We start from the raw sequence: 17021 nt of genomic DNA, 5'->3' as shown, positions 1-17021 counted from the left end.
GTCCTGCTTTGAGCAGGGGGTTGAACTAGATGACCTCCTGAGGTCCCTTCCAACCCTGTTATTCTATGATTCGATAAAAGTAAACTAAGGTAAATGATGGAGTATTAAAAGCAATATGAGTAATAAGTATATATTTTAAATAAATAATTAAAAGGAGTGAAAACCACATTTGCAGTAGATTACAGGAAAGGGGGAACCCAGTTCAGGCAATCAGAACAGCAGATAAGCCAAAGTAGGGAACTGCTCTGAGGTTGTCTGCTTCTGCATGTTACATGTTCACAAACTGACATGGAATTCTTTTAAACACCAGAATATATGTGATTAAAAACTCCATGATCTTTGAGTGAGTTTAAAATATTTCACGGACTCCAGTCTCCTTCAGCAGCTTAGTACCTCATTTCTATCTAGCCTTGTCTAAGAATTGGGGTACATACACAGCACCTTTGACACATCTTCCCCCTTTTTTAACCCCAGCTGCTTCGCCCTGTGCTTTATTTTACCTGTGTCTACCCCTCTCCCTCCCCTGCCCACAATGTCTGTGCTCACTCCTCCCCTCCAACACCCCACCCCCATTCTTTAAATCCCTTTCTTTGCAGGAAGCAGAGTCTGGTGGTTAATGGCTGAGGCTTCAGCAGCTGTTACTGCTTCTCAGCAGATTGTGGGTTGAGCTTCCTGGGTCAGACGCTGTTGGTGGCTGCCTCTAGGCTCCATTGTGACCCCAGGATTAATCTGCTGCTTCTCCCCAGCGGGGTGTGTGCGGGGAGAGCCTTTCCCTAGCGCCCCTCTGTGCCTAGCCGGGGAGACTCTCTCCGGGGGCTGGAGGCAGCCCCGGGCTCTGCCGACACCAGCTCCTGAGCCGGAGCCTGCAGGTGAGGGGCGAGACCCGGGGGAAGGGCTGGGGCCGGGCAGGAAAGTGACTCTGCACCAACGACCCCTCCTCGCCCCAGCTCAGCTCCCGGGCGGGGGTGGTGGAGGTCTGCGAGTCCTAGAGCTGCTGCCCACCCGGCTCTGATTCCCTGCGCGTCTGCAGGAGCCGAGCCAGCTCCGAGAGAGTGAACGCCCCAGGGACGGAGAAGTAAGAGCTGCACCAAAATTTCAAACTGACCCTCCTTCACCCCAAATAAACAAAACCAGTGTATCTGGAGGGTGGAGGGGGCTGTGAGAAGGGGCAGCATCTGGGTGGGGAGCTGTGTGGGGTTGAGGGAAAAGTGGGCGGTAATATTATTAACAATAACCTTAGAAAAAAGGTTAATAGCCAGAGCTCCATGTTGTGGGAATGTGCTAATGTAAAGCTGTATGCAGTGTGTTTGTAGCCGTGTTGGTCCCAGGATATTAGGTCACCCACCTTGTCTCTCTAATATCTTTTATTGGATGAACAGAAGTTGATCCAATAAAAGATATTACCAGGCCCACCTTGTCTGTATCCTATAAACCTCATTGGTTAGAATCGTTGCAGGCACATCTCCTTAAATACTATGATACAGAATTGGCATGAGGAATTTCTGAGACCAATGCAAAAGAGTAATAGAATATTCATTTCCAAAGAACCTTTTTTTTTTTAAAAAATAAATTTAAAAGAACAAAAAGGTAAATGTCAGCATGAAGGATGTCACTGAAATGTATCAGAACAAAAATATTTAGTGGAGAGGAAATGGCTGTGAAAGTGGCTGCCACTTATGAGATACAAAAAAAAAATCAGCCCATCAAGGATGATCCTGAGTCCTTAAACCTGAATAGCTGACAGTGTGTATTAAGCACCCCTACAGATTTCCCAGGAAAGCTACTTCAGAAAAGGATGACCCTGGGAAAACTTGGCTTGAGGCAACCCTGCTATGAAAATAGAACATTCAATTAGAAATTTAAATTTTTTAGGAGATAAATGATCATTGATGTAGCTAGTGAAGTATGACAGCATGTGTTTCAACGTTAGCAGGATGGAAGAATTAGTTACAGAAATGTGGTCTATTTTTTAACTAAAAATAGGCGAGAACTATATAATTGGAAGTGCAAAATGGTATTAATTGTTAAAGCAATGTATAAATATTTTAGACATATGCATTCTTTGGGAGAGGTCACAGCCAATCAATGGTTGCAGTCTCCGCTTGCAAACAAATTCCTGGGGGGAGTAAACAAGTCCTTAATTTTATGGAATGTGAGTGTTTTCATTGGTATCGGTGTGCCTAGGAGGTAGTCAAATACATACACTCATTGTTACCATCTTCAATGATTTTATCTTGAGTGCAGCAATATTTGTTCTTTTTATTCTGAAAGCGTTGAGACTGTTTTTGAATCACAATAATAATAATAATAATAATAATTAATAATAATAATAATAGATTCTAACCTTCATGGTTGTGGAGGGAAAAAGAGCTTGAAAATATAAAGCTAGTGCCCCATAAAGCCTCAGCATCAAAAAGATAAATAAAAGAATCCCAAATGTATTTTTTTTAAAATCATAATTCTTCGGCGTTAAATTTGAATTCTTCAGGTTGTCCATATTATATGGTATATTTAGCAAAAATTGCCTTTGAGAGGGATTTCATAGAATCATAGAATATTAGGGTTGGAAGAGACCTCAGGAAGTCATATAGTCCAATCCCCTGCTTAAAGCAGGACCAACACCACTTAAATCATCCCAGCCAAGGCTTTGTCAAGCCGGGCCTTAAAAAACTCTTAAGGATGGAGACTCCACCGCCTCCCTAGGTAACCCATTCCAGTGCTTCACCACCCTCCTAGTGAAATAGTGTTTCCTAATATCCAACTTAGACCTCCCCCACTGCAACTTGAGACCATTGCTTCTTGTTCTGTCATCTGCCACCACTGAGAACAGCCTAGCTCCATCCTGTTTGGAACCCCCCCCCTTCAGATATTTGAAAGATGCTATCAAATCCCACCTCATTCTTCTCTTCTGCAGACTAAATAGCCCTAGTTCCCTTAGCCTCTCCTCCTAAGTCATGTGCCCCAGTCACATAATCATTTTTGTTGCCCTACGCTGGACTCTCTCCAATTTGCCTGCATCCCTTCTGTAGTGGGGGCGGGGGGGGGGGCAAAGCTGAATGCAATACTCCAAGAGTGGCCTCCCGAGTGCTGAATAGAGGGGAATAATCACTTCCCTCAATCTGCTGGCAATGCTCCTGCTAATACAGCCCAGCAGGGCCACCCAGAGGATTCAGGGGGCTTGGGGCAAAGTGAGGAGCTGCCGCTCTTGTATTCACTGGCGGCGGTCCGGGTCTTCAGCAGCATTTCAGCGGCAGGGGGCCCTTCAGTCACTCTGTGTCTTCGGCAGCACTTAAGGGCGCCCCTGCTGCCGAAATGCCACTGAAGACCCGGACCAGGGCTCACAGGGCCACTATGGAACCTGGGGCTTGGGGCAAATTGCCCCACTTGCCCCCCCCCATCCCACGTGGCCCTGCAGCCCAGTATGCTGTTGGCTTTGGCAATAACGGCACACTGCTGACTCCTATCCAGCTTCTCATCCACTGTAATTCCCAGGTCCTTTTCTGCAGAACTGCTGTTTAACCAGTCAGTTCCCAGCCTTTAGCGGTGCATGGGATTCTTCATTCCTAAGTGCAGGACTCTGCACTTGTCCTTGTTGAACCTCATCAGACTTCTTTTGGCCCAGTCCTCCAATTTGTCTAGGTCACTTTGGACCGTATCTCTGCCCTCTAGCATTATCTGTCTCTCCCCCCAGTTTAGTGTCATCTGCAAATTTGCTGAGGGTGCAATTAATCCCATCATGCAGATCATTAATAAAGATGTTGAACAAAAGTGGCTCCAGGACTGACCCTGGGGGCACTCCGCTTAATACCAACTGCCAATTAGATATTGAGCCATTGATCACTATCCGCTGAGCCCGATGATCTAACCAGCTTTCTATCCACCTTCTAGTCCATTTATCCAATCCATACTTTTCTTGACAGCAAATTAAAATACTGTGGGAGATGGTATCAAAAGCTTTGCTAAAGTCAAGGTATATCACATCCACCGCTTTCACCATATCCACAGAGCCAGTAGATTTAATGCAAGACAATGGTACTCCTTTTGACCTCAGCAGATAGTCAAAGTTCTGGGACTGAGGGCTGTTCCAGTTGGGAGGAGAATTTGACAGTGAACTCTGGGACCTTTACTGCAGTCTTATTTATTTTACAGTGTCCTGTTTCCTTGAGCCCAGGAGATATCAAAAAATCAATCAACAAAAACCCCAAACCAACCACTCATTTCTGCCAGTCAACTTATTCAGGCTGGTTTACATTTAACCTGAGCGCAGGGAAGCTAAGTAGTTTAAAATCTATACCTTTACTCATCATACAACTTTTGAGAGCTTCCATGCCCCCTTTTTGCTTTATGTGTCAGCCCAGACTCATTTTTGGACATGTACACTTTTGACCTGGTGGTCATTTTTGGGGGGGTGGGGGGAAGATGCATCAGGACTAAATGTATAAATAGCACTTTGTGGGTTTCTTTGTATATTTACATTTAAAACTGTTGTTAAATTCATTTCAATAGGCCAGCAGCATAAGGAAGCATTAAGTCATTTTTAAATAATTTATGAAATAAAGCAGATTATCTCAGAGAGAGAGTTAGTTACGTGGAAATGTGAGAGTTAGTTACGTAGAAAAACAGAGAGGGATAATATTCAGAAATAAAGGGGAGAAGAGAAAGACCAAGAGAATATAAAGTGGATTTTCAGAAAATGTGTATGTGAGAGAGAGGGAGTTAGTTACATGAAAAGGGGAAAAAAGGCAGAAGGAGAGAGGAAAATAAAGTGGACAAAAACAGAGAGTTGTAAAACAGCAGGAAAGGAAAATGCCACTCTCTGACCAAATGGCAGGGAGAGAAAATGAAGACAATTATTACAAAGTGTGTGAGAGTGTTTAAAAAAGCAAGAAAGATAAAAGCACCTCACCCCAAGGGTGGTCACTAATCAAATGCCAGTAATTCCAGGACAGCAGCCTCAGACAAGCCAGGCTCAAGGCTGAGCCAATTAGAAGATATTATTTCCATGTGTCATAGAATATTAAAATGAATGCATTTCCCTGAACCAATCATAATGGGCCATAATGGTGGGGCATGGCTATTCTCCGTTGCACTATTTAAATCACTTTTGTTGAGCCAGTCAGGAATGGCCTCCTGAGGACTGGATCATTTGGAAAACTCCAAGCAAGGGAATTTAAACTGGGAACCTGTAGGTTCCGATCATGGCCTATTACAAGACGCCTGCAGATGCCAAGAAGCTCAAATTGCCTCTGGGAGCACCTGCATGTGTTCAGAAGAGACAACCTACCTACACTTATTTCCCTGAAGAGGCATCACCACTACTGAATCCCACGTTCTATCCAGAAATTGAACCAAAGAACCAGGGAGACTCTATGGGGCCATCACCTGTTGTAAATAAGGCAAAAGATGTAAAAGTACTTCAAGATAGGATGCAGAGGCATTTGTTCCTGACTATGATGCAGGCAGATTTAAGGTCTGAGGTGAGATGGCCTGTATTATTTTATGATAAATTTCTGCAAAATTATAAGAGGCTAAATATATTTATGCTTTTTGGGAGGAAGAAGAGCCTGTATACATGGTGGTGTCCATGGTATCGTTGGAGGATGGTAAGGCCAACAGTCAGTCAGTAACTGATGATTGCTTGTCAAATGGCAATATCATCATGGTAAAACAACTGGAAGTTTTTACACAACTTCTGAAAAAAAAATTGCAGTTGTACCTTTTAAAATATACTTTTTGTTGTTTTTGACAGATAACTAAGCTGCAATCATACAGGATTACAGCTAGGGTATGTAGCGAGTTGCCATCAGAAGCAGAGCAATCTGAGCCAGAATTGCAAGATGAGGTAAGACCCCTTATGGCATTTTACAAGAAATTGATGCAAAATTATAAGGGTTTAAATACATGTGTATATTTGTTCATAATAACAGGGATCATAGATGAGATGGAGAGACAGACAGTGCCCAACAGCATGGTCACTAGGAATGATGACATTTCAGAAACAGAAGAGGGGATGATCTAGGTAGTACACATTAAAATTTTTACCTTTTTAATTTGTAAATTACAGCACCAAAGAATTAAAATCCTATTATTTCCTCTGCTTTTGACAGACATCTTTAGTGGATTAGTTGGATAAAGAGAACCAGCCTTCTGGAAGAATAAATCTGATATGCACAGGCTGCTTTTGCAAAACAGAGACTTAAAAAAAAAGCCTATAGCAAAGTAAGGGGGCTGACCAACCGAGCTGTAAAGAAGGTGTTATGACTGATATTGTTAGGGCTGTTGTAGGCAATGCCAATTACCACCACTTAAAGGTCTGCTCTTTGAAAACTGTGAAGCCTGTGTGATAGATGAACCCACTCACACAGCCATAATTGTATCCTTTGAGGGTGTACAGAAATGTTTCATCAGGTCAGATGCGTTTCTTCTAAATTGAATATGGCATGGCTCTTAAATATAATTATGGTCACAGGCTACAAACTGAAGGAGCTTAATTTGACCACTCAAACTGTAACTGAAGTTGTTAAAATGATAAGGGAGATAGAAGCTTCAGCAGATTGTAACTGCTGGCAGGCATTGGAAATAAGGTGCCAGTGAAAACTGTCCTGACGATATGTCAGAGAGTTGTTAAAAAAAAGCTTATAAAACTTCTTGCATGACAAAACTTCTCCCTAAGGGGTCAAAAAGAATATAACTGAATATTGATGAAGATGTACAAATTTTTTCTTTCAGAAACAAGAACACAATGGATGTTTATAGTGCTACAAAACTAATCTTAAATAGAAAGATGTTACCAGCTGTGCATAGTGGCTTCACTTGATGTATATAACTATGTTTAAGAATCTAATGTAAAATATGATTCCTTGCTCTGTATTTTTTGTTAGTGTTTTATTACATATACTTAAGTCTTGGAGTCAGAAAAGAGGGGCTTGGTAAAGAGGCAAGGTACGTAAGGTAATGTCTATTATTGGGCCAACTTCTGTTGGTGAGAGAGACAAGCTTTTGAGCTACACAGAACTCTTCCTCAGGTCTGGGACACATACCCAGAATGTCACAGGCTTTTAAAAGAAAATGTATTTCTCTCCCAGGGAGGTTGGGAATTTTGGAGGTGTGATTTCCCCCCCCCCCGCCCCATATTTCAGGCTGCTAATAAATTTGGTAAAACTCTGAGCAGAAAGCAGATTGCATCTTGGCTTGTAGACCAAGATACTCACATGCAGCACAAGCCAGCAAGAATCAAGTTTAAAAGAAATAAAATGGTTGTGTCTGATGTGGATGCATAATGGCAGGCTCATTTGATCACTGTGATTCCCAGCTTGAAACTCAATGATAGTCATAAATAAATGTTATCACTGATAGATATTTTGGCTAACTAGAATGGAGTGGTAGCCTTAAATAATGATGAAGCTCTTTTCAGCCAAGGTTGGGTGCCTCAGAAATTTAAGAACTCTTTTCCTCATCTATTTTTAACAAAGCTTTAAAGACTTTGTTAAAACAACAAGATGTACATGATTTTTTTTACCAATAATAAAGTCAAAGTGAGGGTCATGGAGAAGTTTAAAATCAAAGACATGGAGGTATTTTAATGCCCATAGCACCTTTTCATACATCAATGTGTCCTGCAGGCCTTCAAGCACAGTTACAACAGAAGTTATTAGAACTGATTGATATTACCCATACTAACTCATTGAGCCTGTCAGAAATGGTCTATGGGAATAGCTTTAAAATAAAGGTGCCACACTTTCTTTTTCAGAGAAGAGATCCCTTAAGGTTTCTAAATTAAAAGGAGCTTTTAAAAAGGGATATCAAATGTCTACTAATGAAATATTTGTGTTGGGTGTTTCATCATAAGGGCAGCAAACTGTGTACACATTAAAAGATTACGGAGAAAAGGAAGTTGCAGGCTCTTTTTGCCCTGAAGAATTACAAAAAGTAAAAATTAGCCAGGCCTGTGTTTACAAAATAGAAAAGATTCTATCAAAGAAAAGACACGAGAGAAACAAGTATTTTCTGGTGAAATGGGAATGGTGACCTGGAAAATTTAACAATTGGGTCAAAATGTCTCAAGTTCAAGACCTGTGATAAGGAGGAGACTGACTGAAGGTGGGTTTTATGTCATCGTACCTAGAAATGCATCTCTGGTGACCTTTCCTCAAAATACTGTTTCTAGCTTTATACTTTGAATATGATTTAAGAGGCGATTTAATAAGCAATAGGTTTAAAACAAACAAAAGAAAGTACTTCATATAGTGCAGAGTCACCTGTGGAACTCATTGCCAGAGGATTTTGTGAAGGCATAAGAACGGTCTTACCGGGTCAAACCAAAGGTCCATCTAGCCCAGTATCTGTCTACCGACAGTGGCCAATGCCAGGTGCCCCAGAGGGAGTGAAGCTAACAGGCAATGATCAAGTGATCTCTCTTCTGCCATCCATCTCCATCCTCTGATGAACACAGGCTAGGGACACCATTATTTACCCTTCCTGGCTAATAGCCATTTATGGACTTAGCCAACATGAATTCCCTTTTAAACATTGTTATAGTCCCAGCCTTCACAACCTCCTCAGATAAGGAGTTCCACAAGTTGACTGTGCTCTGTGTGAAGAAGAACTTCCTTTTATTTGTTTTAAACCTGCTACCTATCAATTTCATTTGGTGACCCCTAGTTCTTGTATTATGGGAATAAGTAAATAACTTTTCCTTATCCACTTTCTCCACATCACTCATGATTTTATATACCTCTATCATATCCCCCCTTAGTCTCCTCTTTTCCACGCTGAAAAGTCCTAGCCTCTTTAACCTCTCCTGATATGGGACCCATTCCAAACCCCTAATCATTTTAGTTGCCCTTCTCCAAACCTTTTCTAGTGCCAGTATATCTTTTTTGAGATGAGGAGACCACATCTGTAGACAGTATTCGAGATGTGGGCATACCATGGATTTGTATAAGGGCAATAATATATTCTCAGTCTTATTCTCTATCCCCTTTTTAATGATTCCTAACATCCTGTTTGCTTTTTTGACCGCCTCTGCACACTGCATGGGCATTTTCAGAGAACTATCCACGATGACTCCAAGATCTTTTTCCTGATTTGTTGTAGCTAAATTAGCCCCCATCATATTGTATGTATAGTTGGGGTTATTTTTTCCAATGTGCGTTACTTTACATTTATCCACATTACATTTCATTTGCCATTTGTTGCCCAATCACTTAATTTTGTGAGATATTTTTGAAGTTCTTCACAGTCAGTTTTGGTGTTAATTATCTTGAGCAGTTTAGTATCATATGCAAACTTTGCCACCTCACTTTTTACCCCTTTCCAGATCATTTATGAATAAGTTGAATAGGATTGGTCCTAGGACTGACCCTTGAGGAACACCACTAGTTACCCATCTCCATTCTGAGCATTTACTATTAATTCCTACTCTGTGTTCCCTGTCTTTTAACCAGTTCTCAATCCATGAAAGGACCTTCCCTCTTATCCCATGACAACTTAATTTACATAAGAACCTTTGGTAAGGGACCTTGTCAAAGGCTTTCTGGAAATCTAAGTACACTATGTCCACTGGGCCCCCTTGTCCATGTTTGTTGACCCCTTCAAAGAACTCTAATAGATTAGTAAGACACAATTTCCCTTTATAGAAACCATGTTGACTTTTGCCCAACAATTTATGTTCTTCTATGTGTCTGACAATTTTATTCTTTACTACTGTTTCGACTAATTTGCCTGGTACCGACGTTAGACTTACTGGTCTGTAATTGCTGGGATCACCTCTAGAGCCCTTTTAAATATTGGTGTTACATTAGCTATCTTCCAGTTGTTGGGTACAGAGGACAATTTAAAAGACAGGTTACAAACCCTAGTTAATAGTTCCGCAACTTCACATTTGAGTTCTTTCAGAACTCTTGGGTGAATGCCATCTGGGTCCCGGTGATTTATTAATGTTAAGTTTATCAACTGATTCCAAAAGCTCCTGTCATGACACTTCAAACTGTGACAGTTCCTCAGATTTGTCACGTACAAAAGCCGGCTCAGATTTGGGAATCTCCTTAACATCCTCAGCCGTGAAAGCTGAAGTAAAGAATCCATTTAGATTCTCTGCAATGGCTCTATCATCTTTAAGGGCTCCTTTTGTATCTCGATCATCGAGGGGCGCCACTGGTTGTTTAGCAGGCTTCCTGCTTCTGATGTACTTAAAAAACATTTTATTACCTTTTGAGGTTTGGCTAACCGTTCTTCAAACTCCTCATGAGCTTTTCTTACTACATTTTTACACTTAATTTGGCAGTGGTTATGCCTCTTTCTTTTTACCTCACTAGGATTTGACTTCCACTTTTTAAAGAAAGTCTTTTTATTTCTCACTGCTTCTTTTACATGGTTGTTAAGCCATGGATGGCACTTCTTTAGTTCTTTTACTGTGTTTCTTAATTTGGGGTATACATTGAAGTTGGGCCTCTATTATGGTGTCTTTAAAAAGCACTCATGCAGGTTTCAAGGATTTTACTTTAGTCACTGTACCTTTTAATTTCTATTTAACTAATCCCCTCATTTTTGCCTAGTTCCCCTTTTTTAAATTAAATGCCACAGTATTGGGCTGTTGAGATGTTCTTCCCACCACAGGAATGTTAAATGTTATATTATGGTCACTATTTTCAAGCAGTCCTGTTATAGTTACATCTTGGACTAGCTCTTATGTTTCACTCAGGACTAAATCTAGAGTTGCCTCTCCCCTTGTGAGTTCCCATGCCAGCTGCTCCAAGAAGCAGTCATTTAAAGTATTGAGAAATTTTGTGTCTGCATTTCATCCTGAGGTGACATGTTCTCAGTCAATATGGAAATCCCCCACTATTATTGAGTTCTTAATTTTGATAGCCTCTCTAATTTTCCTTCACATTTCATCATCACTATCACTGTCCTGGTCAGGGGGTCGATAATAGATCCCTAATGTTATATTCTTATTAGAGTATGAAATTACTATCCATAGAGATTCTATGGAACATGTGGATTCACTTAAGATTTTTACTTCCTTTGATTTTACATTTTCTTTCACATATAGTGCCACTGCCCACCCCCCTGCATAACCTGTTCTGTGCTTCTGATATATTTTGTACCCCAGAATGATTGTGTCCCATTGATTGTCCCCACTCCACCAGGTTTCTGTGATGCCTATTATAGCAATATCCTCCTTTTATCACGAGGCACTCTAGTTCACCCATCTTATTATTTAGACTTCTAGCATTTGTGTACAAGCACTTTAAAAACTTGTCACTGTTTATTTGGCTGCCCTTTTCTGATGTGTCCGATTCTTTATGTGAATGTTTCTCATCTGATCTGGCCCTTACATTACCCTCTTCCATCCTCTGCTCCTGACTATAACCTAGAGAATCTCTATGAATAGACTTTTCTCTAAGAGAAGTCTCTGTCCGATCCACATGCTCCTCTGAAGCAGTCTGCTTTCCCCAGGAAAGTTGAAGGATGTTTAAAAGCAGCAAAGAGTCCTGTGGCACCTTATAGACTAACAGAAGTTTTGGAGCATGAGCTTTCATGGGTGAATACCCACTTCGTCAGATGCATGTAGTGGAAATTTCCAGGGGCAAGTATATATATAGAAGCAAGAAGCGGGCTGGAGATAACGAGGTTAGTTCAGTCAGGGAGGATGAGGCCCTGTTCTAGCAGTTGACGTGTGAAAACCAAGGGAGGAGAAACTGGTTTTGTAGTTGGCAAGCCATTCACAGTCTTTGTTTAATCCTGAGCTGATGGTGTCAAATTTGCAGATGAACCGAAGCTCAGCAGTTTCTCTTTGAAGTCTGGTCCTGAAGTTTTTTTGCTGCAGGATGGCCACCTTAAGATCTGCTATTGTGTGGCCAGGGAGGTTGAAGTGTTCTCCTATAGGTTTTTGCCATTCCTAATATCTGATTTGTGTCCGTTTATCCTTTCCCGTAGAGACTGTCCAGTTTGGCCGATGTACATAGCAGGGGGGCATTGCTGGCATATGATGGCGTACATTACATTGGTGGACGTGCAGGTGAATGAACCGGTGATGATGTGGCAGATCTGGTTAGATCCTGTGATGGTGTCGCTGGTGTAGTTATGTGGGGAGAGTTGGCATCGAGGTTTGTTGCATGGATTGGTTCCTGAGTCAGAGTTACTATGGTGCGGTGTGCAGTTACTGGTGAGAATATGCTTCAGGTTGGCAGGTTGTCTGTGGGCAAGAACTGGCCTGCCACCAAGGCCTGTGAAAGTGTGGGATTATTGTCCAGGATGGGTTGTAGATCCCTGATGATGCATTGGAGAGGTTTTAGCTGGGGACTGTATGTGATGGCCAGTGGAGTCCTGTTGGTTTCTTTCTTGGGTTTGTCTTGCAGTAGGAGGCTTCTGGGTACACGTCTGGCTCTGTTGATCTGTTTCCTTATTCCCTCATGCGGGTATTGTAGTTTTGAGAATGCTTGGTGGAGATTTTGTAGGTGTTGGTCTCTGTCTGAGTGGTTAGAGCAGATGCGGTTGTACCTCAGTGCTTGGCTGTAGACAATGGATCGTGTGGTGTGCCCGGGATGGAAGCTGGAGGCATGAAGGTAGGCATAGCGGTCGATAGGTTTTCGTTATAGGGTAGTGGTAATGTGACCATCACTTATTTGCACCGTGGTGTCAAGGAAGTGGACCTCCTGTGTAGATTGGTCCAGGCTGAAGTTGATGGTGGGGTGGAAGCTGTTGAAATCGTGGTGGAATTTTTCCAGAGTCTCCTTCCCATGGGTCCAGATGATGAAGATGTCATCAATGTAGCGTAGGTAGAGAAGGGGCATGAGTGGACGAGAGCTGAGGAAGCATTGTTCCAGGTCAGCCATAAAAATGTTGGCATATTGTGAGGCCATGCGGGTGCTCATAGCTGTGCCACTGATCTGGAGATATATATTGTCATCAAATTTGAAATAGTTGTGTGTGAGGATAAAGGCACAGAGCTCCGCAGCCAGTTGTGCTGTGGCATCATCAGGGATACTGTTCCTGACAGCTTGTATTCCATCTGTGTGTTGGATGTTTGTGTAGAGAGCCTCTACATCCATGGTGGCTAGGATGGTGTTTTCTGGAAGGTCACCAATGCATTGTTGTTTCCTCAGGAAAACAGTGGTGTCACGGAGATAGCTGAGATTGCTGGTGGCATAGGGTCTGAGTAGAGAGTCCACATATCCAGACAGTCCTTCAGTGAAGGTGCCAATGCCTGAGATGATAGGGCGTCCAGGATTTCCCAGGTTAGTGGATCTTGGTTAGTAGATAGAATAACCCTGGTTGGGGCTCTAAGGGTATGTTGGATGTTGACTACACAAAATTAGGGAGACCCCTCTCTGTATAGAAACTATTACAAGGCTCAGGCTGGTTATGCCTTGCTGGGTTATCCTGTATTACCAGCTATGTATGAGGATGGTTTAGGAAGGAGGTTTCACAGTCTTTTAGAAAAACAGTAACAATTTTGAGAAAGGGTCTAGAAATCAGTAAGCCCCACATGAAAATAGCTGTTAAAATTACAGCCAAAGATGTAAATTGTGTGTCTAGCGCTGTTATGAATGAAGTGGACATGCACATAAAACAGGAAGGTTCTGGTCTTGTGGTGATTAGGAGCAAAAGAGCGGCATCAAGCCTTCCATGTACAAGGTCTCCTGGCAATATACAAAAGAAAATAAAAGCTGTTAAAAGATGATGCAGCCATAAGCCTAATAGACTCCCTAACAAGAGGAAGCAGAGCATCACCCATGGTAAAAGGGATGTATTTTAAAACACAAAATGGCTTTCATTCAGGGCAATTCTGAAGAATTGTCCCAAATCAGAACTGGATCTTTTTCGAATAGCCCTGCTCAAACCAGCATTGAGAATAGCTTTTATGCCAAGGTGTCACCTTTGACTGCCTTAACTGTGATTCCCTCTCTAGAATTATTTTATTTTGATGCCTGGGGCTCATTACCTAACCTCACAGCACATTGCTGTACCTGTGCCGGAAGGTTCTGAAAGAAGATGGGGCGGACACTAAGAAATATGCCATGTCACCCTAACAAATTACCCATCACCACCCTTTTTAACCAGCTGGATGTCAGTTTAGGTGGCTGTCTTATCAGCCAGAGCAACAATTGTTACGCTTACAAAATCTAGATAGAATTGATTCTGAAGTACAACAATCATACCCTAGCTACGCACATTTCCGCAGGCATGTTTCAGAGAGAGCTAGCACGGGCCCACCATAGCACCGTTTTGGACAGTGTGGGTACCAGGTTTTATACTCAGGGCTGACCTAACAGCCATCAACAGAAAGCTGGATTTGCTGGGACCTTTACACAGTGATTTATTTTTTCAAGAAAAATTGCTGCTGAAGGACGTGGACTTCAAAAATTAAACATGTGTAGCAAAGAAATATTTGCCTGATGAGTGGGAATGCCACTCGGAATTATAAAGTGCACATTATTTCAGTGTCCTGTTTTGTGAAACAGGTGAAAGTCACTCAGGGGTTTGTTTGGGCCACGCAGAGGCTGTAACAACCACCAACGCTAAGTACCATGTGGACTGGGTGGGAATGATGAAGGTGTTTAGGATTCTAGCTGCAGTCATGTCAGTAACCAGGAAAACCTCTTTCAGGGGCAGTTACCAAACAGTTTGTTGTTGGCTTTATAGATCACGATGCCTTCAGTAGTAATTACGTTAACAGCACTTTCAACTTCAAACATTATGACATTAATTTTGTGGCCTTATATGTGGATGGCGAGCAGGTGCAAGTTAAACCTCTACAACCTGATTTTGAGAAATGGAAATGCATGAGGGAGTACATGGATCTCATGCAGGCAACTGGGAAAGATGTAACAGACTGAGCATGCTTGATTGATCGTGGTGAATTTGGTCAGGCCTACATGCTGTAGGCCTGTAACCTGACCTCAGACCAGGAATGGACAGATTATTATTCTCTCATTGAAACTGGAAACCTAAGAGTAGATTTTGTTTTGCCCCAGCACTGCCCTCTGCAGTTAGTATGACAGTGTATGGGGTTTCTGATAATGTGCTCAAGTTTAACATAGAAGGAACATCCTTTCTGACTCTATTGGATTTTGAACACTGTGCATTTAACACACATTTTATCAGAGGATGCTTCTTTTTTAGATATTTTTCTCAGCAACCTGCTCCTAAAGGATTTATGTCTGGAAGACCCTTCGGGCTTATTGTTAATACCCACACCCCCACGACTTACCCAGGGAACACTGTCTGGCCCCTTTACTACCAAAACATGGACCAGACAAGTTTTTCAGTTCCCACAGATTTCCCCCAGTCAGTAACTTCTTTCCTAAAGCTAACATGACTTTTTAAAACGGTAACTCCCTACCGGTAACCTGTGGACAGAGGCGATTCATTGGGAGCAGGGGTGTCACATGCCCTCCCAGATTTCTGCCAGGATTTGCTGGCTGGGTCGTCTCCCTGTGAGGCAGCTCCTGGGACTGCCCAGTTGCAAGCTGTGACCCTGGGTAGAGGCAGCAGCAAAACAGCTGAGAGCTGCAGGAAGAGTCTATGCTTTTGCTGTTGCCTCTCCCCACTGAGCTAAAGCAGCAGCTGCTCCCTGCACCTCTCAGGAGTTGTGGAGCTAACGCCTGGGAGCTGCAGGGAGGGACCACTAAGGGGCGAGGGAGGATAATGTGCCTGGGGGGGGCATGACTCAAGCTGTTGAGGGGGGAACCTTTACATTGTGCCCCCCCACTATCAGTAGATATCAATCATCTATGCCTGTGGATATCGTAGTATATATAAATTTTAAAGAAATGTAGTAAAAGGTTACCTCTTGGTCACATTTTAAAATTATATACTGGTGATTTACCAGAACACGACCACATGGCGATGCAGGTTTTAAAAGGGAAAAATAAGGCATGTCCAGATGCATCCCAAATTTTTTTAACATGTTTTTTTAACTTGTCTTTCTGGTCCCATTGAATGCACTTAATCTCTAGTATGGAAAAAAGTCTCTGGGTTTAGTCTTGGTGGGAGGGGGCTGGATCCATGGTATAATAAAGTGATGGTGGTCGGAATCTTGTATTTAAACAAGAGCCTAAATTTAGTCACCTAAATCCATATTCAGGCTCCAGAGTAAGTGGACTGATTTCAGTAGCTTCGGGCACTCAGAACTGAAACTCAGTGTTGCAGGCTCAGCATTTTTGAAACTCTGGCCACTTTTTGAGAAAAGTGAATATGGATTTAAAAGGCTATTGTTTGAAAAAGCTATTAAAGAACATTTCCCCAGAATCACAGTCTAGAACATCTGTCTGCAGGGAAAGAACCTGGGGGAATAGGGGTGTGAAACAGACCAAATCCCCTTCCAAAACATCCCCAATCACCCTTTTAACCCAGACAGCCTGCAGAATAACATCCACATTTTGCTTCAGATTGTGTCATTTCCTTGAGAGACGGGGAAAGAAAAGGACTGGAGCGGAGCTGGTGACCTTTGAGGATGTGGCTGTGTATTTCACAAAGGAAGAGTGGGCTTTGCTGGACCTGGGTCAGAGAGCCCTCTACAGGGACGTCATGCAGGAGAATTATGAGACTGTGACCTCACTGGGTAAGGATTCCTGTCCTCTTGGGTAAGAGAAACTGTTGGGGGAGTGTCTCTGAAGCATCTGGGTTGACTTCTGTGCAGGATTTTTCATTGATCTCCCAGATTACATGGGAATCAGCCCCTATAGTACTCAAATTGTGTGTGTGAGTGACTGTCCCCTCCACATCCCCTCTCATAGGACAGGAGATTCAGGGACATAATGTTGCTGCTCTTCCCATAACCAAAGTCACTCGCTACTGACTAGAGACTAGTAACATTCTCTGGGGCATCTGACCCATCTGCCATCTCAGAGATGGCCAAGTTTCTCCTGACTCAGCTCTGCCTAAATCCCCAGTGGCCACATTTTCAAACGTCCTTCACCTTCATCTTGCCCATATTCTGCCCAACTGTGTTGGTGGGAGGCCTCAGATGTTCCTGACTCTTCTACCAATCATGAAGGGCATAGACTAGTGTG

The 17021-nt window shown here is 42.5% G+C and overlaps 2 protein-coding genes and 1 pseudogene across 8 annotated transcripts in view; 2 read left to right on the top strand and 1 right to left on the bottom strand.

Moving 5' to 3' along the window:
- The window catches only part of LOC115635683 (zinc finger protein 239-like), an 811791-nt gene that overhangs the window by 235752 nt on the left and 559018 nt on the right, over positions 1 to 17021 (top strand). The window lies entirely within an intron of this gene.
- Positions 1 to 17021, bottom strand: part of LOC115635664 — a 1110108-nt pseudogene that overhangs the window by 796391 nt on the left and 296696 nt on the right.
- The window catches only part of LOC115635684 (zinc finger protein 239-like), an 861693-nt gene that overhangs the window by 834574 nt on the left and 10098 nt on the right, over positions 1 to 17021 (top strand). Inside the window, exons 1-3 of one of the 7 annotated variants that reach the window (XM_030534810.1) lie at positions 691 to 869; positions 5750 to 5842; positions 16398 to 16570. In XM_030534810.1, the coding sequence (XP_030390670.1) occupies positions 5838 to 5842; positions 16398 to 16570 (178 nt within the window). In that variant the 5' untranslated portion in view covers positions 691 to 869; positions 5750 to 5837. Of the gene's footprint in view, positions 1 to 690; positions 870 to 959; positions 1076 to 5577; positions 5663 to 5749; positions 5843 to 5941; positions 6020 to 6107; positions 6220 to 16397; positions 16571 to 17021 lie in introns of those variants that run through there. The other 6 variants (XM_030534809.1, XM_030534812.1, XM_030534808.1 and 3 more) reach the window with 6 other exon arrangements.

The sequence above is a fragment of the Gopherus evgoodei genome, chromosome 15, assembly GCF_007399415.2.
Source record: "Gopherus evgoodei ecotype Sinaloan lineage chromosome 15, rGopEvg1_v1.p, whole genome shotgun sequence".
In the NCBI taxonomy this organism is placed as follows: Eukaryota; Metazoa; Chordata; order Testudines; family Testudinidae; genus Gopherus; species Gopherus evgoodei.
Note: the sequence above shows the minus strand (reverse complement) of the source record. Positions and strands in the feature narration are given on the sequence as shown.